This window comes from Cupressus sempervirens, chromosome 6 (assembly GCF_028749045.1).
Source record: "Cupressus sempervirens isolate cs-2001-9-10 chromosome 6, ASM2874904v1, whole genome shotgun sequence".
NCBI classification, from domain to species: domain Eukaryota; kingdom Viridiplantae; phylum Streptophyta; class Pinopsida; order Cupressales; family Cupressaceae; genus Cupressus; species Cupressus sempervirens.
The window spans coordinates 20,218,338-20,244,937 of record NC_143123.1 but is presented as its reverse complement, the minus strand read 5'-3'; the positions used below and the strand labels follow the sequence as shown (position 1 = coordinate 20,244,937).

Genomic DNA, 26,600 nt, shown 5'->3' with positions numbered 1-26,600 from the left:
GACCACAAATGAAACAGACAGATCTGAGAGTTTTTCTGAGAGGAGTGTTAACTTGGACTCAACTAGCATCATGGAAGAACAACTGACGACAAGCAAGAACCAATTGGCACAAAATCTTGTACGAAAATAATGGCCTTGGAAGATTCATATGTTGCTTCTGATAATAAAGCAAAATTTGTTATCCAAATACAAAGAATTGGTATGTCTTGATACTGCCGAACAGTTTTATAATAAACATGGTGAAGTGAAAATATTTCAAAAAACAGGGCATTCATAAGAAGCTAGCTACATGGCATTTTTTTTTATGAAAATCATGACCTTGTGGCATTTGGTATTGAACCAAGACAAAAGGGCAAAATCGAAATATTTGAAAGGCTCCTTACATGAAACATTGACCATTCTCATCGCACCTTTAAAAGCCATCGACAACGGCCTCCAAATAGCACAAATGTCCTGTACATATACAACCCTATATAATTTAATAATTTATTTATTTTAAATAAGCATGTTTTATAATACAGGCAAATGCAACTTTTATAACACCTATAAAAGATAGATATGATAAACTTCATTTACAATACTGAGCATTCCATATTATGGTATACTCAAGCATAAAGTAGCAAACATATTTTACCAAATATGTTTGTACCTTTTGTTACAGAACAACAACACATCTCCAGTAGCTCGAAACAATACATCTTCAGTAGCTCCACTTGAGAAAAGAAATACTTGAACATCGTTATAACCATAACATTTGGATTTGCTATTAGGACATTAAAACGGATTATACATCACCAGCCTACCAGCCTATACAAGAGTGAGCTGTAATAGAGGGCCCATGTTTCACCAGGGCCATTCATAAACATGCAGTTTATGACAACCAACAGCCATAAACTCAGTTATCACCTTGGACAGTAACAGATGTCATCTGCTTCTCTCACACTTGAGTGGTATCTGAAAATATCCATGTTTGTCCCTACCAAAACACCGTTAATTGTAATCTTTGTGCTAAGGTATACAACACCAGCAGATAAACACCAAAGATTTACAGGTGCCACAAAAAATTGCACATGCAACTTGGAGCAGTCCAGGAAGCCATTCTCCCAAGGTCATCTAAACTTTAATGCACATCCTACAATGTAGACTTCATCTGCGACAAACAGAGATGTTATGAAGACCCGTATCCTTGTTTCATTTTTAAATACATTACCAGAGAATGCTTGAAAATAATGGATTGCGGTAGACATCAATACCAGTGCTTAGTGTCATCTGTACCCCTTTTTGATCTCCCTCTTCCTTTGTTGCTTGCAGAGGCTTTAGAACTGCTTCCTTTAGCTCCAGCTAGTGTATTATTTACATCAGATAAACCATTCTCCAAAGCTTGAACCAGATTCTCAAAATAATTACGGGTCACACTGCAACAACAAAAACCCCTTTAGGATAATGGAGATACACTAAAAATAGGTAAACATATGCAAAACATAATTTGGAATTGTAAAGTACCTGGTAAGACCTGCAAGCTTTGTACGGAAATCATTAAAATCTTTTACAGCAGTTTCACCCTCAATATATCCCTGCAATTCTTTCTCAGCACACTGATGAAGTCTTTCTAAACCAGATTCGGCTTCACCTGAAAAGGAAGATGCAGAACATTCTCTCTTGCATTAGAAATCACATTTATTGCTACATCACCATTATATATTGTTTAATAGAAAGCATACCTTGCAAGTACTCAAAGAATTGCCTTTTAGCATATTCAATTTCTGGAAGATAATACCCATATGCATAGGTCCATTTCAACACACGCCGACATTCAACTATCTGCATATGTAAAGAAGAGACTAACATTAATTAGCAGTACAGTTGCTGAAGCCTAAAATAAAACTCATGGATATCCATCATTAACTAATTAGTGTATGGTATAGAATTGCAAGTTCTAATCCAGTTCCAAAAGAAATGCCATATTCAAGTTTCAAATTCTAACCTTCAAAATTTGCATATATTTCACTAATTCTCTTTAAACTCTTTTTGACATTTTGAATAACAAACGAATAAAAACATTCTAATTCAGTTTCTGAAAACAACAATAACTCACTCAAAACATATTACATGAAAATGCATTTAAGGAAAACATGGATCATCTGTTTCCAGTACTGCTAGTCTGTGTCACAAGGTTCGAGTTTGAATTTGAGTTGAACACAAAATTCAGATGAACTTCAACAAGAAAAAAAATCCAAAAGGGAGGAAAATAACATTAATACATTTAAATTATATTAATTTAAATATTATAGATACTAATTAAATTCTATTAGATATATTAATATTTATTATATTATTTAATGATTAATAATTTTAATATGGGATGGCCCTGCATCGTGACAACAAGGTCAAAGGCCACAGGCCTCTGAGATCGGAGGTTTTGTGTTTGAAACCCATGCACTCAGTGCAAAGACTGGCACACCGACCATAAGTGCCACGCCCGCTGATTCCCCTGCACATTATCTACTGTTCTGCAGACCCATTCGCAATCAGACATGATTTACGGTTACTTAAACTGTTGTTTGTGGCAGCTGCAGCAGGTCAAAGCAGATGCACATTCGGTCAGCATGGAATTTGGTGACCCAATCTACGGAAGGAATGCTTGCTGACCCCAATACTGTTGCATTGATGTCTTAGGAGGCCTCTTGCTGCTGCCAACAATAGAGATTGTAACACACACCACAAGGAAGGCACAACACAGAAGTGTGGTGAGGTAAAAAGTTGGTGGTGGTCAGGGTCAGCAGTGTTGCTGGATGGTTTGACCCTATGATTGGTGGCCTGGGAACAGACGGCTGGTGCTGTCAGCCAAATTTAGGAGATATAGAGGATGCCTTGGCAATTGCAACGGGGATGGGGCCCTCCTATTTGACCTCACTGATTCATAGCTCCAGTAAAAAACAGCACTCAACCAAAAAATAGTTAATTAAACATTTTAAATATTCAATTTAAGTATTTTCAATTTTATTAAACAATAAATAAATGAAGGAAAAAGAACAAAACATAAAATTGAATTGAAAATAAATATGGAGCCAGCGAATAAGTGAGTGCCCCTAGCTCGTCATGTTTAAAACTACAGTGCTTTTATTCAACTATTGGAAGGGAACATACAAATTTTGTAATATCGGCAATATTTTAACATAAATATAGGAGAAATATGTCATCAGGAGTCTATCTTTAGACACCTGAATACCCAGAGATATGGTCAACTGTTCTCACTGAGAGCTTCTGTTGCTTTAGCATGTAGCCCATTCTTTGGTGGTCTGAGAATAAGCATCAATGAACGCCAAAGGAAGGAGCTGCAGAAGTCATTTGGCACAAAACAAGCATCTGCATCCCGCAAGGTAGATTTTGAGAAGTCCACAATCAAGCTTGCAATAGAGAAGTACAGTATAAACGTGTTTTAAGACATTTTTTGATGGAAAAAAAAAAGTTACTGCACAACTATTAAGGCAAACAGAAAAAAGTTTTGTTTTTTTTTTAATTCATCAGATTTCATGTCATGGATGAAATTCACCAAACCCTGTGCTAGTCACTAATACGAAAAGCTCCTCAATAATTTGTTCTCTGTACTTCACGAAATACCAAATTTCTAGCTAATGAGGGCAATTAAATCAATTCCTAAAGTTCTACCCCCAAATATGTCATCAGGAGTCTATCTTTAGACACCTGAATACCCAGAGATATGGACATCTGTTCTCACTGAGAGCTTCTGTTGCTTTAGCAAGTAGCCCATTCTTTGATGGGGTGAGAATGAGCATCAATGACCGCAAAAGGAAGGAGCTGCAGAGGTCATTTGGCAGAAAACAAGCATCTGCATCCCACAAGGTAGATTTTGAGAAGTCTGCAATCAAGCTTGTAATAGAGAAGTAAAGTGAAAATGTGTTTTAAGACATTTATTGATTAAAAAAAAACCGTTTCCATACAACTATTAAGGCAAACAGAAACAAGTTTTTTTTTTCAAATTCATCAGATTTCATGTCATTGATGAAATTCACCAAACCCTGTGACAGTCACTAATACGAAAAGATCCTGAATAATTTGTTCTCTGCACTTCACGAAATACCAAATCACTAGCTAATGAGGACAATTAAATCAATTCCTAAAGTTCTACCCCTGCAATCTTCCCCAGCATAACATTGTTATAGTCAGCCACAATGCTCTAGATCTAACATTTAGCTGTCCAAGAAAGTAGCTTTCACTGAACAGCATAATTACAAGCCATTCAACAGACATCAACTCGAAAGGCGCCTCAATAATTTTAAGTTTCGTGGTGTTTCTCTAACAATTTTGGACCTCAATATTAAACTTGTCAGCAGTAAGATCATCCATGTGTATGGCAAACTTACAAGTACACCTCTTTATAAAATAGGTCATACTAAACGACAAATCCATGAGTGCAAGAATGTCATCCATTTCTTGGATAAGGCAGTAACAAAATTCTCCTTAAGTTGTTGAGGGCAGCCTTCTAATTGTACTTATGATTTATGATGTCCATATACTCCTTAGAACATGTTGAAACATTCTGTTGAAACTGAAAAATTAACTGCAAAACTTGTTAAGAGCAAAAATATAACTAACTACTATTATTGAACAGATTGTTTAAAAAATTAATATAAACCACCATGCCCTAGAATTTATTCTCTTATTCTCAGCATACAAGCCATGGCCATTATTCCTTTCTTCATGTGGAAATAGAATTTTTCCGTATATTGAAAACAACCAATAGCAAACAACATTATCAGATGTCCACAATCCATTAGAATTCAATTATTCGTTCCTGGCTTTGATTGTGAATGTATTTTTAGCATCAACGTTTCGAATCACTCTCTAAGATCCGTCATCAATATGAGAGTGCAGGATATGTTAAACCATAAGATGATGATGGATCACTTATCTTATTATTTTACGTATCCTGCACTCTCTCTCATCCTGATGACGGATCAGGGGTGTGATTCGAAATGTTGAAGCTAAAAATACATACACAATCAAGTGATCTGTCATCCTCTTATGATTCTACACATCTTGCAGTCTCTCATCCTGATTATGGATCACAGAGTGCGATCTGAAATGTTGATGCTAAAAATACATACACAAACAAAACAGGAAATGAATAATTGAATAAATAGCAAAATCTAATATTATTTGATTTAGATTAAAGTTCTTGGATGATCTTCAATATCCCCTGTCGAGCATCTACAATTGGTGCAAGAGATTATTCACTGAGGAGATTGTACACTGTGTGGGAGCTCAAGTATTTTTCTGATACGTTCTCACCATATAATGAAGTACTAACTGAAATATCCTCCTCCTCAAATATTTTTCTTGCGACAATAATAATTACAGGGATGTTATAAACACAAAAACATTCTATTGTAATTGTCAAGTCCGACGTCATCATCATCAACACCGATACTATCTTACCTAGTTATTCCATAAAGAATCAATTCACATAGCAAGATGTGCTAAGGCAGACAATCAATGTGTCTGATTGTAGACATAATCTATTTTCACCATTTCTATCTTTAGTTTTATGATTATAATGTACCTTTGCCACTGCCATACTTAATTCCATCATTTGCTTCATTCGTGTAGGCTTCTCCATCAGTTCATTGTTACAAATCACATTGGTTTCCCTGTGCTTTTGTTTGTAGTAGTTTTTGCAGATCTATTGAGAGATCAGAGTTTTGTAGAATGCAAACCTCTCCTGTGTCCACCCTTGAAAATGAACAGCAGACAAAAGTGTAGGGATATGCCTTATAATTGCACAGTTACATACTGAAACAGGGAGTTGACTCCAACATTGTGGTCAATGTGCTACTCTTGTTTCTGTTTATAATTCTGGCAAGATCATGTGCTACTCTTTCCTTGCACGTGCACAACAAAGGTCTGAAGAATTCTAGGGTATAACAGCATTCATTACAGAGGAATTTGTTATAATGCCAGGATTAAAGTTTCAGAAATAGCAGCTAGAGATTATATTTTTGAACAGAAATTTCCTTAAGAACGAAATTCTTCGTCTTGTGGAGTGCTCTAACAAAAGAGCTCAAGAATGGGAGGCAGAAAGTGCACTCCAAAGGTACTGGAGAAAAGGCAGGCGAATTAGGCATCATTCTGCCACATTTTAGCTGTTGGTAGAAATTTACAGCTCAATCTTCATAATAATAGCTTGAAGGCCCCTATTTTTTCCATCCTCCTGGTACCTCCCTGATCTTTCCAGGATGGTTCTCTCCCTGTTCTTTCTTATTAAGCTTTAGCGGTAGTTTATGCTTCTTAATATTTTGTAGTAACACCAGCATATTCTCATGGTCTATAGCACTTATGAACACACTTCTGAAGTTTGCACTATCTCCAACATCATTGATGCACACATTCACTTCTTTCACTATCCAATACAGAACTGACTGCAGTTGAGAATATGGAAGATGGAAATACCATGTAAATTTAATCATGGTAACTAATAAAATACAACACTTACTGACTGAGGATCTGTTCCATAAGCCTAACAGTGGATCTGAAAAAGGCTGAGAGAGGCAGAAATAACTCTCTAATTAAGCAAGTGTACTTTTATAAACAATACACACTGAAAAAAACTCTTTAATTAAGCATGTATACTTTTATAAACAATACGCACTGAGAAAGCTCCTGTTATTGGATCTCTTTTTACTGTAATTGGTGATTGAATGCATAATGCTTATATTGAATAGAGCATAAGAATCATTACCCATATGCAAATTATTAAACATATGTGCTGACATGTAATACATAAACTACATAAAGCTATTTTGTTAAGAAATAACAAAATATTGGATGCCTCAGATGTCTGAAATGTTCTAAAATTGATGGTTCCATCCTTAAATTCATCTTATAATAGAAATATCAAATGTAATCAATACAGTACTTTCTGCTTTGCCATCACAAGTCAGAAGAGGAATATTAGATCAAATCTATGCTTTAAAAACTTCATGAGCACTTACCAAGCAGGCTTCTACTATATTTTACAGGCAAATACAGTTTTAATAGGTGGAAATATGATTAGTCCAAATGCAATTGCCATCAAAAAGAAATAACCATATTTAATTACCTGCAACCATGCATCAGTCACAAACTTCAGCTGCGAAACAGGTTGACACTGCTTGTCACTCAACTTCTCAATCTGCATTTTCATAGCATTAACAACAACATTAAGCAACATTGTGGATGGTAAAAGATGACATCAGAAACAACATTTCAATAGTTCAACTTCTCTCCAACTTCCATGAAAATGTGCCATCAGATGTAATTTTTTCCAGTTATAGTTACCCATTAAAGAATTCTAGTTTTGGTTTCTCAACTTCACACCCAAGTTGTATGAGTTGGCAAAATTTTAAACGTTTGAAAACAGAATTTCTACATAGAAACAAGGAGGTAAGAACCACAAATCACCAACATAAATAGATGACAAAAACATTTGTAAACATAATATCAATTACAGACACATATTGCTTCAGAGATAACAATACAGCTTCATTCTAAATCTTAGAAAACAGGCATTGCTGTAATAAACAGTAAAACATGTATTTAAAAAATGCCAAGAGATTTCAGTAATATAATATTAAGAGTTGTTTAAAAACCATTTTGCATTCATAGACAGAAAATTTTATACAAGAATTATCTATGTAATTTTGAATTTTAGTTTTAAAAAAGCAACCTAAAGAATTTGGTAGATAATTCTGAATTTTAGTTTTCAAAAAGCAACCTAAAGAATTTGGTAACTCTTTTATTTTATTTTTTCTTACGAGTGTACTAAATATTATATGCTCGCATTTTCTCTCTTAAGTTTCACATGAATATATTCTGAAGCATTGATGTCCTTATATTTTAAAAATAAATGTTGTCTCTAAATAGATACACTATTACTTACTCTAAATATTTTTTAAACTATTTTAGTTTATTTTTCGCATACATAGACAGAAAAAAATATTATAGAAGAATTATCTATGTAATTTTTATTATTTTAGTTTTAGAAAAGCAACCTAAAGAATTTGGTAATTCTTTTATTTTATTTTTCCTTACAAGTGTACTGAATATTATTTACTTATATTTTCCCTCTTACGTTTCACAAGAATATATTCTGAAGCTTTGATGTCTTTATATTTTAAAAATAAATGTTGGCTCTAAATAGATACACTATTAGTTATTCTAAATATATGCCAGCCATGTTTTGGTTTTGTGTAAACAGTCACAACATAAGTTTTCATAGCATGTTGCCATCATAGCATAATTGCAGGGGATTATATGTCCATGCATTGAAACCCATGACATTTCAAATGCAGCAAAACAAAAACAAGAAAATCTTTTAAGTCATAATCAAGGTTGCATGGAGATTTGAGAGACTGGTATCGATACCAGTGCATGTATTTTTTCTAAATAGGAGTCGGGGAACTTGGAGATGCCATTGTTTTGTAAATATAATTTAATAATTTATAGAGAATCTGAAGATATAGTGGAGTACAACTATAATTTAATAGTATTTGGAGACTCTAACAATACAATCCCCATACCAACACTGAAAACCTCCCTCATTTCCACTGTTAAAGTTGCTCTTAAATTCTTAACCCTCAAATGGTGTCCAAAACCATAAGATCTTTACAACTGAACCCTCCAAAGTCTCCATGGAAGACTCCAAACAGGAGACACGTCACAAGAGGTTGTGGACATGTCTCCGTGCAACTATGTTATAACAGTCACCAAACACAGTGAATAATGTTTATCAGGCCCTGGCACTCTTTGTAAACGTAACATGTTGATGACACTCACAAATAGAAAAGACATCAACAGATGAGGCGGAATATATGACAACTATACAAAAATGGTACCAATGCAACTGGCACAAGTGACCTGACACATATCAAAGACATACAACAGATCCACATAACAAATATGTGTGTGTCTTATTGCATACAGCCCAAAAATACCACAAGTTTCTGATTGATTTTAGCTTCCAAATATGCAATGAGGGTGGCTTATACTTGTTTGCGTTTATTGCATTGCAGCAGTATCACAAATTTGTCGCATTATCACACACTGATTAAAAAAACATATAAAGATGTCAACATCAGTTAACCTCAAATACAAAAAATGTACCTGTCTTCTGAACCACAAGGTATAACTTCAGTACTATGGAACATAACTGCAAAACTCATGTAGCACTTGTAAAAATCACAAGCACTCACGAGCCAGCTTGCCAAGTGAAATTTGTGAAGGGTAGATCTTACTTGGGATCTGAATCTAAAAATAAAGCAAAGTGGGAACCAATGTTGCATGATCGTTCTCTGGCATCCATTCCAGATTGCTAAAAGCTATTGTGCAAGGGGACTTAGCAGTCATAAGGCAACAATTAGACAGAATGAAATTCAAATTGGAAGCTTTGCAAAGTTTTTGGAAGAAACATGCTCAATTTGCAATGGATTCTAACTTCTAAGATATCTTCTCCATCCATTATTATCAACTATCAACTTCAAGTAATCAGGCAGCCAATTTATTAGCTAAACGTGTCGTCAATCACATTGCCTTTAATGACACTTATTGACCATCCCAACTCTTAGTTGGGTTTGGATAAATTGCTTTATGATCATTCTTGATGTCAAGATTGTGTTTCATGGAGGTTCTCCTTTAATGATTTAATGAAATCATTATTATTTGCTCCCAGCATGATCTTATTTGTGGCCTCTCCCCACACATTTGAGGTGTCCCTAAATTATTTGGTAGTGTTGGATCGTTGTTTTCTTTTATTAAGCTGCCATTTATCCTCATTTTAGCTTTGGACCTTGTAAAGTGAATTCATTCTTTTCTTTCACTGAGCTGTCATTCGTCCTCATCTTAGCTTTGTGACCCCAGTAGAAGTTTCTTGTTTCTTTTGTAGGCATGTGCTCTGGATTACTCTCCTTTAGTAATAAGTTTATTGATCACAATTTACAGACAATTATTCATGGTCCTCACTCTGTTTCTCTTGATTTAGTCAAGATTAGCTTAGGCCACCAAGGTTATGAAGAAGACAGTTTGTTGAGGTTGCAAAAATCCTTTCTTTCGGGTTTCCAAGGAAAGCGAGAATAGAACATCCCATATGGTACTATATATAAGGTTGATGCTCTTTTTCCATCAGTAACCTTTGCTTTTAGATTTCACAAGGTCTGCAAGTCCAGGGGTGGGGATGTATGACAAGCATGATGGGGTCATGTGGTCTTCTGTGTCTATTGGTGACCTCCAGTTCTTGAATTAGGAGTTGTTAGCAGTTAACAAAGCCATAAAAAATCTTAATCACTTGGACCTGCAAGGTTATCAAGCATTTGTTGGTTGCACATAATCAAGATGTTTCAGAGGTAACATCCACCTTAACCCTTGTCTCCCTTGATGATGTGCAACATGAAGAGGTCATTAATGGTGTTAAATTTCCTATTCTACCCAACTGTGGAGGTGAGAAATTTCAGTCCCTAAGTCAATTGTGATCACAGCTAAACACTGGTCTGGAGCTGCCTCTGCAAGTGATGGGGGTTGTTCGGGAAGCATCATCAATGTGGAGTATTGTCATCATGGGAAGTACTCTAATCATCCTTAATATTGAGTGTTTTATGAATTTAGATCTTGCTAATAGAGAGTATTTGTTTTCTCTGTTCTGGACAAAACAGGTGTGTTGGAATGCTTTTGCTTTTGCTTTTGCTTTTACTTTTGAAGGTGAATCTTCAGGTATGTTTTCCAGTTGTAATCGGTTTCATGGGCAAGGACACCTATAGAACCCACTCTACTCTAATCAGAACAACCAAAACCTAAAGAACAAGACTAATAGTTATTTATAGGAACAAGATTCTTGTGCATAATTCGTCGATTCTTAGTATTGTAATTTCCTAGAGCTAGGAATTTACATTTACATCCACTAATGAGTTGGATGATTTCATACAACTGTATATGTCCATTACCTGAACAGCTTGCATATGCTGCAAATCTTGAAGTGCCTTGGCCCTGGACTGTAATGCATAAAAATAAAATCAAGTGTTGGCTGATATAAGCATCCAAAAAACACTAATAATAACATCAGCAACAGAAGCCATTTGACATCCTGAATTGATAATTCAAATCAAATTAAAGATGTTAGATGTTTACTGATTCATTGGTTGCCCATCGCTCATAATAATGGGTGTATCTCTCCAATGAATTTTTGGCCATCTCTCTCCTCCGCTCAGATTCATCATACTGGACAAACCAAATGTATTTAGCATCAGAATAACCCTTGAAATGGTAGGTATGATTTATCAACTGGTAATCTTATTTGTTTTAACTAAAAAATGGAAAAATAAGTACAAAAACAGAACAAAATAGCAACAACAACAAACATACAACTCCTTCTTGCTTTGCTGTTTCATATCGATTGCAGGCATAAAAGCCACCAGTCCGTTCCCCGTGTTCTGACCACGCACCAAGGCAAAGCCTACAGCAGCGTCCATATGGAATACATAAGCTAGTTTACGAATGCTAAAACTTAGAATGTAATCAGTTGGAATCATAACTGCTTACTCAGCCATGAAAATTGGAGAACTCTAACAAAATCCTTAAATGCTTCATGAAAAAGAAATTTTGTAGAGAATAGTAAAGTAGAAGGTTACTATTCTATACACAAATCCAAGTTGGATAAAATGAAACAATATCAGCCTTACCACGACAAAAACAAAAATGGAATAAATATATTAAAAAAATCATTAGGACCATATGGCCATTTACTTACCAGCAAAACTCGAATTTACAAGGAGGTGTACATGTAATATGCATGCATCCTTGATTTTTCTCAATTGGCCGTTTACACTTTGGACAGGGCTTTGAATTAGCAAGTATCCTGGATAAACATCAATACATGAGAATGGATCTCATTCAAAGCAAATAAGAATTCATGAAGGCACATATCAAAGAAAATCTGACATATAATCCTTGACAGCTATATGTCATAACTAGAAAAAGGATTTGTATAACCAACTTCAAACCTTACCATGTTATCTCATTTTCAAAGCAACAAGCACTTTGCAGGTAGCAACTTCTTAAGTTTTTTTGGATTCATAAGTAACACGGTCAACTACACAAAATGGGATATGACTATAACTTTCTGACACAAGAATTATAAGAACTAGTGGTACTAACAAATGTCAAAATCATGACACAACAACCATGAACGGACTTGACTGTTGCTTTCTAATGGAATACTGGAACAATAGGATCACATCTCAATGTATGAAATATACCCGCTAATTCAATAATTGTTATTGTTAAGATCCTCAAGATAAGACACGTCAACTCTGAGCAGTAAGCATCCTGATAAATTCAAATTAGGTCTGGAATAATTGGCGAAGCTAGCATTCAAGTAAAAAGGGAATGGAATAAAATATTCAATTTCTTACCAGTTCATGTTTTCTGATTCTGCACTGTTCTTTAAAATCCATTTTTCTACTGTCTCACAATCAACTGGACGATGAGCTTCCTCAGAGCACTGAAGAGGTTTCAGTTAAAATTTTAAACTATTTAAGTTTCAACACAATATATTAAAATCAAGAACAATCTGTTGGAAAACAAAAGCATCTGCCAAAAGGACTATTACTGAGCACAATATAATAGAACTTACATTATAGCAAAAGTTGTGTGAACATTTGCAAGTGATATCATAGCACCCACTTCCAATTACGAAGTCAACACCATACTCACAGCCAGGAGCTGGACACCATTTGGTCTACAAGTACATCCAAACAACAGTTTTAAGCAAATTACTTATTCCATACTCTCTACTAACCCCAAACAATACTTCGGAGATAGGATTAAGATGAATCTATTAATAACAAACACAAGACCACAACACGGAAAAAGTTCTAAATTGATAAACAATAAAATATTTAGCACAAAAGGAACAGAAACTCTATATATGCTCATATGTGTTCCTCTATAACAACATATCAAATAAGATTATGTAAAAGAAGCATGAACAATTAAATAATCATTATTATCCCAATATAGGGGAAATGGAGTGCTCTTCCTAAAGATTACTAAGACGGGAACATGTATATTTGTAGAGAATTATTCAAAAGATGCTACAAAAAACAAAGAAAACTGCTCTGCAAACACACTCGAAAGGAACAGTCAAACTAGGTAAGAACCGTGATTAGACAAATTTAACTTCTTTAAGATGACCAAGCAAATAATCAAACCTTTCTATTGTCCTCAACATATGATCTGAGAAGGTATCGTGTATATTTTTTTCTATCTTCATCAGAGACCAAAGAAAGCACCATATTCTCATCAACAGCAGCTCCACATGATGGGACTGGACACCGTAAAGAAAGACATCCAGGTCCATCATTTACAGAGGTGTGAATATAGCCTGCAAAGCACAACCAAGTATGTTGATAATATGGCATGCAGGAACATCGCTTACAAATAAATGAAAAGTATTCCCTGCACATCAAACTTACAGGATACAAATCATTCTATCAACATGCAAAACTATTAATTAAATGATATTTAAAATGAGAATGAACGTAATTTCTAACATGAAAGGAAAGTCAAAACTGTAACATAAAAATCAAAATGAGATACATAAGCATTGATCTCTTCCTCACTAATAATGACGTCTACTTTTATAAAAGCACGCAAAAAATTTTGCCACTTGAAACTTGTCAACAGACACAGACCAAGTGAGTTCCAGTACCAAGAATTAACTGAAAATGGGAAGAGCAAACACTGCAAGATGCTTTTTAGGCAGTGAGACAATATAGCTTTGGACTCGCATCAGACAAGCAAGAAAATCCAGATCCAGAAAAATACACAAGTTTTTCATGTTATCTAGAAAATATCAAAATGAAGCTAAGATTTTCATTAAATGTCACTGAAGTATATCAGATAGTTTTAGCCTTTATTTGTACAAAACAAGCTAGTGAATATCAATGAAACTAAGGTGTGTACATAGAATGCAACTGCAAGGCTGCAAACAGATAAATTTAGGCTTAATTTATCCGTCTCAAGAACAAGCTAATAAACTGTGCGCCCACAATCTACATTCACAAAAATTACTAATTAATACCTAATAATTCATTCAAAAATGCTTTGATTCAAATAGCAGAAATCCAACTACTATATAAAGCCCATACTAACCTGTCCAACATCCATTACAGAAATGATGGCCACAAACAGCTGCCTTCATTCTGTCACGAGAGTATGTGTCGAAGCAAATCCCACATTGCAACTGCTAGTAAAGGAAAATAATTAAGATCTCTGATAGAGAACAGCAAATCCTTATGATAATTAAGTGACACTATAATACAGAACCCAGATGTCCAAGGTAAAATAAGCCAACTCTGATAACTTACCTCCTTAACGTCTCGCCTAACCTCTACAGCTGGCTTTTCTAACAGCCCTACCTCTCTCCTCACTTTCGCCTCATCTACAAACCATTCATCATTCACCTTACTAACACTCCTGCAGAATATGACACAATGCATATCTATGGATTAGTGTGCCACCAATCATTAGCCATGAAATAGACTAAGAAAATAACAATAGAAAACAAATAATCAATCCTGCACGTAAATAAAAAAGGATAGAAGAATGTAAGTTAAATGGAAACTGGACCAAGCAATCATATCAACCTTGAAATTGCAAGGTTGTATAAATATTCCCAATGGTATCAGATTGTTATATTCTACCAAAGACTATATTCAGCAACAAACCAATCATCAAAGTAGTCATATAAGAACAAAAATCATATTCAAAGGAAACATCTCGTCAAAGTGTGCATATTTATAAGGTTGTAAAACAGATTCAAGTTTCTTGTTAGGTATAAAGTGCACGTAAAACAAGTTGACTGATAAATATTAAAAATGGGAAAAGATAAAAGAAAGTTATGCCTTGCGAATGCTTTGCTGCAGCCAAGGTTAAAATAAATACACAGAATATTAAAAATAACAAAAAAACAACATGTAGTATACCACTTGAAGTGACGCAAAAGAATGCCTGCTTCAACTTTAGAAATAGAGAGAACAGAGGAAACATTTTCTACAGCCTCTTCCTGCCGTTCACGAATGTCTTGCTCACTTAGAATGGTATAGTACATCTGCATAGTAATAATCAATTTTAGTAACTATGGAACTTCACACCAAAAAAAGACTGCCAAACAACACAATCATACGAAACATAAATACTTTAGTAAAAAAAATGAACAAAGAAAATTATGTGGGTATAAATATCTGCAACCTTTCGTCAAAAAGTTGACAGTACTTAAAATTACATCTTTATGTGAGCATTAACATTTGAAAATAGTACTATTTTAGTATTTAATAGTATACTGAATAGTAAATATTAATACTATTTCTAGCATGTAACTATTAATTTGTGTATCCTTAAATTTAACCTCTTTATGTAGACAACAATTTTTTTAATTTGTACCAAACAATAGTATGACAAGTCATAACAATATGTATTTTATGATATTATATCAAATTATAACAGAACAAAATCTTATTATCTTTTTCTGCCAAGAACCCTCCCAAAAACTTTCATAGTCCTAATACTTAAGTTATAGGGTTTGCACATGAATCTGTCTCAACTGGTGTTTGCTTCTCCATCTTCAACTTACATTACTGGTCCTTATACTACTCAACTAAGATTATTACCTGACAATTGTGCTTATGTTAACTTCCGTACGTATCATAGCAATATTTATATATATTAATATATTTATTATGCCCACCTGTAATATTGCCCCCATTGAACCTGCAGTAAAATATCATGTGGCAGTCAATTCTGGCAAATCCATTAGGTATTAGCAGGGCAGACTTGCAGGTTTTCGAATAAATCTAGAGTCTAGAATTTCGTTACAGCTCAAAAATTTGGCATTCAGTCAGAGATCATTGCATTTCTCTCTTTCTAGTCTACACTAACATGAGCCTTTCTTTGATAATATTAAGTCAAAAAAGGTTAGTTCAACAAACACCCATCAGCAACTTTGGGGCCATCAAACTATATATCTATATATAAATCCTCTTTTTGGGAGCATGACAAGAAAAATGAATCAATATTTGGGCTGAAAAGGAGAGGAAGCGGGTGAAAGGTCAAGCAGGCCTTAGACCAAAGCATCCTACCAATGATCATTGAATTATACTCAGACACTTGGACAAGAAGGTTTGGGATAAACAAGGAGATGAGGTCTTCTACTGCTTCCATGACTTCACTAAAGCTTTTGACATGGCACCTAGAAGCAGTTTATAGAGTAGAATAGAGGAATTGAGGATTCTACAACAGTTTAGTGCTGTTGTCCATAGGTTTGCTGACCAAGTTTGGGCCAAAATTTGAACCAAGCAACGACTATTAGAATGTTTTGGAAGTGACCTTCGGGTCGAGCACAGTTGCCTATTACCTCCTATGTTATATGGGATCTAAATTGACAAACTAGAGGAATGGATAAACAAGTTTGGTAGTGGAGGGGTTCACTTAAACAGTTATGAAATAAAGTTGCTTCTATATGCAGATGATATTATTTTAATGTCAATTACAACACCTGATTTGGTAGATAAGGAGCAGATATTTTTCTACGGTAAGTCAAATTGCGATATTGCTCTCTTACTTATCAATTGATGAGCTTAAGGGGATTTCAAATGAATGGTTCATAAGAAAAAACACTTGGTGAAGGTTTCCCAAATGGGGTTGCAAGCAGGGTAAGTTTAACCATAGTTCAAATTCTCATCAAGAAGTGGCAGATATCTCTACATCTCGCAAGAAGTTTCTCAAAATGAGAAGTAACATATTTTTCTCGCCGAGATTTCCTGTCAAGAAGTTCTGAACTTCACTGTGGAAAGCTGGCCACTTCCCGCCAACTTCTCACAGTAACTAGCAGACTTTTTATGGGCAATAGCAGTAAAACCATGACACCAAACGAGTTGTTTCTTTTAATTTCATTTTGCATTTTTGAGCATTTGGAGGAGAGATGGGTTTTGGAAGAGAGAAATAGTGTTTGGCAACCTTGAAGATTGATTGCTAGTGGATTTGAAGTGGATTCGAAGCAGATTCAAAGCTCTTTTCAAGCAGGCTATGCAGGAGAGTAGGTTTGCACTGGGACTGGATGACTTTCAGGAGGAGGGCAGCGAGTGTGAGGACACTTACAGTGAGGATTCAGATGTTGAGAAGTCATTGCTAGCGCTAACACCAGCTACATCACAGAGGACTGCTAGGGCTAGACCCCCTCCCACTCCCATAGTTTTTACTAGTGCTATTGGGAAAGGGAAGGGGAAGAGGAAGATGTAGACTAGTTTCATATTGTACTTGACATTTGTAGTTGCTTATCTTATTACAAAGACAATCTGCTATATATAGTTTGCTTCAAACTTCAAAGTCTCTGGCTATGGCTTGCCAGCCATTGGCATTCCATGTGAGGATGCGATTTTTGTTAATTATTGCATATATATATATATATATATATATATATATATATATATATATATATATATATATATCAGCTTGTTTGGTTTGTTTACTCATCTACTGACTCATTAGATGCATCTCCTTATTGAATTTTGCAAAAAAAAATGCATTTCTAATTAAATTAAGTCATTTTTTAAATTCTTGATATTTTCCTGAGTTATCGATTTATCTCCAATATTTGCCGGGAAAACTTTTTTTGCCTCGCCGATAAGTGGCAGAGAACAAGATTTTGAGCTATGGATTCGACCATGGAAAAAACTATGTTGTTAAGCATGCTCAAGCTAGTGTTAGTATTGGGATGGATAACCTCTTGGGAAGTCCCAGTGCTTCACCTCTATGAGCATTACTTAGTTTCAACGAGTGTTGAGTGTTCCATTCATTCTCATGAGAGATGGGTTCATGTGAACCACCATTCATGAAACATGTGTCAATGAGTTTGACTCAAAAAACTACACAATTGGATCCTGATAGCAATATCACAGGCTCTAAAGTTATTTAACCAAGTGGTGGGGATTCAGGTGAATACTAGAAAAACTAAGGTCATCCATGATCTTTACTTGGAAGAGAAAGAAGGTTGTCATGTCCCCTCTTTAGCTCCTTCTGGCAGTGATATCTGAGTTAGCCTATCAAGGAGTCTCGTAAGCTAGCAAGAGTGTTTAGAGGCTCAAACAGGGTTACAGTGTTCGGATTTGAAGTTTCTAACAATGAGGGCATGATTCAGAGGAGTTCCTTAATTATAGGAGAAGACCCCTACTTTCTAGGAGGTGGAGGTATCATCCAACATTGAGGTTATAGGAGACCGTCCCCTAGTTTCAATTTCGGGAGATTCGAAGGTCTTCCTACTTTTTAGGCTTATCCCTAGATTTGAGGGATGAGACTGTCGATTATTTCTTGATATCGCCATCAGTCACAGGTGGTGACAAGTTCAGTTTCACCTTCTGATGGTGATCTGGCTATTAGTTGGCTCTTGGGGAAATATTTAAATATATTTAAATATTTCTCTAAGTTAGTAATTAAATATTTAAATAAGGCTAATTTATTAGCCACTAGGTTGAAATAAGGAGATTTTTGGCTCCACTCCAGTTGGTCAATTGTGTTGGGGTGTGATAGTCCGTTGCAAAGTGCCAGACCTCTACTATTTGATTTTCAGCTATAGGAGCTTCGGTGACGCTTGATACTTTTACCATGATTGAAATAATGTTTTTTTCCTCTGTTGGACGCCAATAATGAAAATAAAATTTGATTTTCAGCTACAGGAGCTTCGATGACGCTTGATACTTTTACCATGATTGAAATAATGTTTTTTTCCTCTATGTTGGACGCCAATAATGAAAATAAAACATTACAACCCAAAGTTTCCACTTAAGTCATACTAGGTCATTTTTAGGGTTCGAATGCCTAGTAGGGAGTTATAAAGAGAAGCAAAGGAAGGAAAGATTATCTTTTACATTATTCATCCATCATTTTGGGCGCTTGGCTCTGGTAGAGCATTCCTCCAACTAGGACGCCAACCCTAGGTTGAGAGAGTAAACTATTTGGGACGTAACCCTCAAGCAGTTGTGATTCAGCAAGTCTTCAGTACTATATTCAGGCAGAAAGCAAGGAGTTTCAGCAATGGCAACCCTTCTTATCTGATCTTCAACAGCAGCCGCCATCTCAGATCTGATCTTCAGTATTGGGCCGCCTTTTCTGCACACCTGGGCGTTGGAATAAGAACAGATCTGCTGCAGACCTGTAGCTGGCCGCATATCCATATCTGGCATTGACTGTAGCTAAGGTACTGGATTACTTTTATTTTTGTAACAGTTATTATTGGGTTCGTTTGGGTATTCCCAGCTTTCAAGTGCTGTGGTTTTGGATCATTACTATGCTGTTTAAATATTGTCGTTACTAGTAGATATTGTAACACATCTATTTTGAAGAGAAAATTTCAAAAATCAAACACCAAACTTCTGCACTTCTGTCTCCTCTGTAAGAACACTTAAAAATTGCAGGAGAATTCTATTTATTTAAATAAAATTACAGCAGATCAATGAATCGGTCTGCTAGGGATATTTTAGTGGTATCAAAGCCTGATCTTGCCAGCCTGTGAGTTGATTGCAATCTAGGATTGAAATACTATGGCCGATGAGCAGAGAAATGCCAAGCAGAACCAAGTAGAAGAACAGGAAAGAGCAATGATGCAAACACTCATCACAACACAGCCCTTGATAGTCCAAGCCCTTGAGAGATTACAAGATAACTTGGAAAGAATGGAGTTGGATAGGCACAGGGGTAGACAGGGACGCAATAGATCTGTGTCAGTAGCAGGGAGTTAGCACGGCCACAAATCTCATGCTTTTGTAAGGAGCTCCCTTCATTCCCATAGGCGTGAACGCCCCCATACACCTACTGGAGACAGACCCTTGCTTCCACAATTCTTACCAGGAGAGCATAGAGCACAGGCAGATCCACCGGAGGTGGAATTTCAGGAATTTGTTATGGAAGCTGCAGCTGAATGGAGGGCCTTACCTCCTGAGTTCCGTGATGTTTTTCCTCTTCCCCAGTACTGTTCTCAGCGTAGGGATACTACTAGGTTCAAAGGTGAAAGGGGTTTTAGACCACAGCAAAATAATGATCTCAACAGAGCTATTGGGAAAGTCTCACTGGTCACTTATGATGGTACAGGTAGTACTAGTGCACGAGCTTGGGTGCACAAATTGGATATTTACTTATCTTTACGTCCCATGCCAGAGAGGGAGGCTATACAGTTTGTTGTATTACACTTGAACGGGATTGCATATGACTGGTGGCATCATGTGTTGATCACCCAAGATCATGGATTGATTCACTCTTATACAGATTTTATTGAGCAGCTTATTACTCGATTTGACCGAAAAGACACAGAGCTCTACTACAGAGAATTGGCTCATCTTAGACAGACAGGACAGGCTGAAACTTACATCAATGAATTCCAACGCATTGCTGTGATGGTACCTAATATGCCCTAGAAGCGGAGTGTGATGTTATTCATTGAGGGGTTGCAGGACAGACTTAAGGGATTGGTCCAAGCATTCCAGCCAGCCACCCTTAAGGACGCCATTGATGTAACACTAAGACTGGACGTTATTCCTACTTATCAGTCTGATAAGAGACCATTCAGGGATGCAAGACCTCCACAGAAGGCCAACACCTCACAGAATAGGGATGGACAGTCAGCTAGACCCCCTAGGATGGACCCAGAGACACGGAATGATTTGAGGAGGAAAAAGCTTTTCTTTTCATGCAAAGAATCTTGGGAGCCTGGGCACCGTTGTATGGGTAAGGGCAAGGTTCATTTGATTGAGGTGACATCTGAGTTTGGTGATGAGGAGATACCTGACACTGACACTAACACTGACGACAATCCCAAGGAGACTCATCAGGAGCAATCTCAGTTGGAATTGGACATGCCAAAGTCATCGGCGGCAGCCAAAGTGACTATGGCTACCTTATCTAGTTATCCCAGATTCCATGCCTTTCGGCTAAAAGGCACATTACAAGGCCAAAGAATCATGAACTTGGTCGATACAGGAGCTACACATAACTTTATTGATCAAAAATTGGTTGAGAAACGTGGCTTACAATCTGAGATATTTGAGGGTTTTGGAGTAAAGGTCGCAGATGGTGCAATTTTGGGCTGCACTAGGACGATCTCTTAGCTTAGTATTCAGATGGGGGATTTCACTTTGACAGATGACTTCTATATTGTACCCTTGGAGGATTATGATGTTATTTTGGGTATGCAGTGGCTATAAGGAATCAGAAGGTATATTATTGATCACCACCGCATGCAGTTAGAGTTTTTGTCTGGAGGGAAGAAGGTGATCCTGAGAGCAACTTCAAACGGTGGACCTAAGGAGGTGACGTCTCGCAGGATGGAGTCTATTATTAGACATGATGATATGATTTGGGCTACACGTTGTTTTGTGAAGTCCAAAATACCTACTCCTCAGGATGGCAGAACATTTCATGTTGATATTCAGTCAGTAATGGACCGACATGGAAGAGTTTTTGGTGACATACCTCCTGGTGTACCTCCAGATAGAGGGTTTGAGCACAGGATAGAAATGGAGGATGGAGCTAAACCAGTGATCACCACTCCATATCATCACCTTAGGGCATACAAGGATGAGATTAAGAAGACCATTCATGAGTTGTTGGACATGGGCTTCATACGCCCCAACTCTAGCCCCTTTGCTTCTTCTGTGGTACTTGTCAAGAAGAAGGATGGGACCTTGCGGATGTGTATAGATTACAAGGCACTGAACAAAAGGACAATCAAAAACAAATACCCTATTCCACGCATTGATGAGTTGTTGGATGAGCTTCATGGAGCTAACTACTTCTCTAAGATTGATCTTCATCCAGGTTATCATCAGATCCGTGTACGATCAGAGGATGTACACAAGACGGCTTTCCGCTGCCATTATGGACATTATGAGTTCTTGGTGATGATTTTTAGCCTTACCAATGCACCGGCTACTTTCTAGTGATGCATGAACCACATCTTCAACAAGCAGTTGAGGAAATCGGTTCTAGTGTTCTTTGACGATATCTTGATCTACAGCCAGACTTGGGATGACCACATCAGGCATGTTGAGGAGGTACTTAGCATCATGGAGAACCAGTCTCTATTTGCTAAGTTGTCCAAATGTGAATTTGGACTTAGAGAGGTTTTGTACTTGGGCCATGTGATCAGTGCTGACGGGGTTAAAGTACATGAGGAAAAGATTCAGGCTATTCGTAATTGGCCCTACCCCCAGAGCATTTCTGAGTTATGTGGGTTTCTTGGTCTGTGTGCTTATTACAGGTGGTTTGTGAGGGGTTTTTCTCAGTTAGCAGCACCATTGACTGATCTCACAAAGAAAGGAGCTTTCAGATGGACAGAGCAGGCACAGGGAGTCTTTGATAGACTCAAGGAAGTTATGAGTACCTGTCCAATATTAGCACTTCCCGATTTCTCATAGCCTTTTGTGCTGGAATGTGATGCCTCAGGTGTGGGCATAGGAGCAGTATTGATGCAGAATAAACATCCCATTGCCTATGAGAGTAGGAAACTGAGGGATAATGAGAGACTATACTCTACATATGACAAGGAAATGTTGGCTATCATGCATGCATTAGCCAAGTTCAGGCAGTACATTGTTGGCAGCAAATTTGTGGTGAGGATGGACCACAACAGTCTGAAATACTTCCTTGATCAAACAAAACTCAATGATAGACAGCAGAAATGGGTAAGCAAAGTCCAAGCCTATGACTTTGACATAGAGTTCATCAAGGGGAAGAATAATGTGGTTGCTGATGCACTTTCCAAAAAACCATCTAACGCTACCATATGTTCATTAAGCGAGATTTCAGCAGATTGGAAGGCTCAACTTTTAGTTGAGTACTCCAAAGATCAACAGGCTTGTGAAATCATGGATGGGCTGATTTCAGATGATAGGTATAGTGTAGTAGATGAGATCATCTATTACAAGAGCAGAGTGTTCCTTATTCCGGGTTCTCAATTGAAGGAGCGAATTTTGCAGGCTTACCACGACACCCCTATAGCAGGGCATCTAGGGTACAGTAAGACTTACAGGGCATTACGAGAGAGATTCTCTTGGAAAGGACTCAAGGATGATGTTTTACGTCATGTTCGAGAATGTTTGACATGTCAGCTGAATAAGTCCGAACATACCTTCTCTACTGGATTATTGCAGCCATTACCCATAATGGAACAGACGTGGACAGGGATCTCCATGGACTTCATTACAGATCTTCCTCGAGTACAAGGGAAAGATTGTATATATGTGGTAGTTGACAAATTGACCAAATACGCCCATTTCTTTCCTATCACACTTGACTTCACCGCATCTCAGATAGCAGAGTTGTTCTTCAGAGAGGTGTTTAGACTCCATGGCCTTCCCAAGACCATAGTGAGCGATAGAGACAGTAGGTTCATGAGTTCATCCTGGCAGGAAACTTTCAGGCTCATTGGTACAGAGTTGACACCTAGTACTAGCTACCATCCACAAACAGACGGACAGACTGAGATTGTAAACAAATGGGTGGAGGGATATTTACGCAACTATGTCTCAAGACAGCAGAGAGCATGGTTGCATTGGTTACACCTAGGCGAGTATTGTTACAATACTACCCATCATATGTCTATTTCTATGACACCATTCAGAGCCCTTTATGGTTATGATGCCTTATCATTCGTAGACTTGGCCATTGAGGACAATAGAGTTCCTCTAGCACAGGACTGGGTTCAAGAGAACCAAAACATTATGAAACCCCTTAGGGAGAACTTGCAACAGTCACAAAATCAGCAAAAGATCTATGCTGATCGGCACCGAGTGGAGAGGGTGTTCGAAGTGGATGATTTGGTCTTTCTACGATTGCAGCCCTACCAACAGAGCACCCTTAAAAGGGGTGGAGCTGAAAAGCTCAAGCCACGTTTCTATGGACCCTACAAGATCCTCAGGCATGTTGGGGAGGTTGCATATGAGCTTGAATTACCTTCAAATAGCAGAGTTCATAATGTATTCCATGTATCTCGCCTGAAAAAGGCACTAGGGCAGTAGCAGGTTGTAGCATCCCTTGATCTACCCCCGTTGGATGAGGAAGGAAAACTGATTCTGATTCCTGAGCAAATCTTGTAGAAAGGGAACACCAACTGAAGAGAAGGGTGATCTAGGAGTACTTGATCCATTGGAAAGGCCTCCCTACTGAGGATGCCAAATGGGAAAGTGAGTCCATTTTACAGCATCCAGGTTTGCAGTTGCTTGTGGGCAAGCATCTCCGAGAGGGGAGGACTATCATGTCCCCTCTTTAGCTCCTTCTGGCAGTGATATGTGAGTTAGCCTATCAAGGAGTCTCGTAGGCTGGCAAGAGTGTTTAGAGGCTCAATCAGGGTTACAATGTTCAGATTTGAAGTTTCTGGCAGTGAGGGCATGATTAAGAGGGGTTCCTTAATTATAGGAGAAGACCCCTACTTTCTAGAAGATGGAGGTATCATCCAGCATTGAGGTTAAAGGAGACCGTCCCCTAGTTTCAATTTCGGGAGATTCAGAGGTCTTCCTACTTTTTAGAGTTATCCCTAGATTTGAGGGATGAGACTGTCAATTATTTCTTGATATCCGGCATCAGTCACAGGTGGTGGCAAGTTCAATTTCACCTTCTGATGGTGATCTAGCTATTAGTTGGCTCTTGGGGAAATATTTAAATGTATTTAAATATTTCCCTAAGTTAGTAATTAAATATTTAAATAAGGCTAATTTATTAGCCACTAGGTTGAAATAAGGAGATTTTTGACTCCAGTTGGTCAGTTGTGTTGGGTTGTGATAGTCCGTTGGAAAGTGCCAGACCTCTACTATTTGATTTTCAGCTACAGGAGCTTCGGTGACGCTTGATACTTTTACCATGATTGAAATAATGTTTTTTTCCTCTATGTTGGACGGCAATAATGAAAATAAAACATTATAACCCAAAGTTTCCACTTAAGTCATATTAGGTCATTTTTAGGGTTCGAATGCCTAGTAGGGAGTTATAAGGAGAAGCAAAGGAAGGAAAGATTATTTTTTACATTATTCATCCATCATTTTGGGCGCTTGGCTCTAGTAGAGCATTCCTCCAACTAGGACGAAAACCCTAGGTTGAGAGAGTAAACTGTTTGGGACGTAACCCTCAAGCAGCTGTGATTCAACAAGTCTTCAGTCCTATATTCAGGCAGAAAGCAAGGAGTTTCAGCAATGGCAACCCTTCTTATCTGATCTTCACCATTGGGCCACCTTTTCTGCACACCTGGGCGTTGGCATAAGAACAGATCTGCTGCAGACCTGTAGCTGGCAGCCTATCCATATTTGGCGTTGACTGTAGCTAAGGTACTGGGTTGCTTTTATTTTTGTAACAGTTATTATTGGGTTCATTTGGGTATTCCCAGCTTTCAAGTGCTGTGGTTTTGGATCATTACTATGCTGTTTAAATATTGCTGTTACTAGTAGATATTGTAACACATCTATTTTGAAGAAAAATTTCAAAAATCAAACACCAAACTTCTGCATTTCTGTCTACTCTATAGGAACACTTAAAAATTGCAGGAGAATTCTATTTATTTAAATAAAATTACAGCAGATCAGTGAATCGGTTTGCTAGGGATATTTCAAAGGTGCATAGGGTACTTATTTTTTATGGAAGCCTTTTGCAAGTGATCAATGATTATAAGTACCTTGGCATTGATTTCCACAATAAACTCAGTTGAGAAACATGTTGAGCAAAAAGAATACAAGAGGAATGGAAAGCCTTATACTCGCTACAAAATAAATAAAGAAGAGCTGAATTATGGGACTAGAAAGCTCATTTAACTCTTTTTGGGCTGCTAGTTGCTCAGTGGTACAATACAGGTGTGAAGTCTGGGGTAGCAACACATCAGCAAGACAGTGAAGAGTAATAGAGAGTTGAAGAAATAATTCATCGCCCCTAACCTCAAGATAAACTCATCTGTTAAATTTGAGACCGTCTTGGTTGAGGCCGTGGCATTTCCAGTTGTGCGTTGGCTATGACCGAGTCACTAAGTTATGAAATAAAGAAGATTAAACATGGAAATGTATCATTGGCCCAATATGGCAGCAGAAGAGAAATTGGGCAGAATGAAAAGCACAAGGATGAAACAAAACAACAAGTGGATGAATATGTGGGGTATTAGCATAAAAGAGTGCCCAAATAACAAAGGAAACAAAAAGGAAAATTTAAAGAATGCATGTGGATAGGACAACTTGGGAGGAAAAGAGCAAACTATATCAAGCATTTTAATCCCACATATAACTATAAATGTTAATGGCTCAACTAAGAACTAGTTTGCATCAACTTAGATGTGAAACCAGTAGATTGATGATACCTAAAGAACAGCAAGCAGGTAGAAGATGTTGCTATTACACTTAAGAAGTGGTGAAGATGGAATGGCATTACATCATGGAGTGTTCAGCTTACAAGGATATTCAGGTCAATTACATTGAGATACTAAAAATGAGCACCCTGTGTAACCTATTTAAAGAAGAAAAGGTAACAAAAGTAAA

General features: G+C 37.1%; 1 protein-coding gene across 3 annotated transcripts in view; it reads right to left on the bottom strand.

Moving 5' to 3' along the window:
• Positions 1-474: 474 nt before the first annotated feature.
• LOC149550854 (putative E3 ubiquitin-protein ligase ARI7) overlaps positions 475-26,600 on the bottom strand; it is a 30,548-nt gene continuing 4,422 nt past the window's right edge. Inside the window, exons 2-16 of one of the 3 annotated variants that reach the window (XM_089786438.1) lie at positions 15,033-15,157; positions 14,415-14,523; positions 14,200-14,290; positions 13,257-13,429; positions 12,680-12,784; positions 12,459-12,547; positions 11,795-11,902; positions 11,410-11,500; positions 11,176-11,265; positions 10,992-11,039; positions 7,121-7,192; positions 1,722-1,821; positions 1,504-1,630; positions 1,254-1,415; positions 475-1,150 (exon numbers count right to left, since the gene is read on the bottom strand). In XM_089786438.1, the coding sequence (XP_089642564.1) occupies position 1,150; positions 1,254-1,415; positions 1,504-1,630; positions 1,722-1,821; positions 7,121-7,192; positions 10,992-11,039; positions 11,176-11,265; positions 11,410-11,500; positions 11,795-11,902; positions 12,459-12,547; positions 12,680-12,784; positions 13,257-13,429; positions 14,200-14,290; positions 14,415-14,523; positions 15,033-15,157 (1,491 nt within the window). In that variant the 3' untranslated portion in view covers positions 475-1,149. Of the gene's footprint in view, positions 1,151-1,246; positions 1,416-1,503; positions 1,631-1,721; positions 1,822-7,120; positions 7,193-10,991; positions 11,040-11,175; positions 11,266-11,409; positions 11,501-11,794; positions 11,903-12,458; positions 12,548-12,679; positions 12,785-13,256; positions 13,430-14,199; positions 14,291-14,414; positions 14,524-15,032; positions 15,158-26,600 lie in introns of those variants that run through there. The other 2 variants (XM_089786439.1, XM_089786437.1) reach the window with 2 other exon arrangements.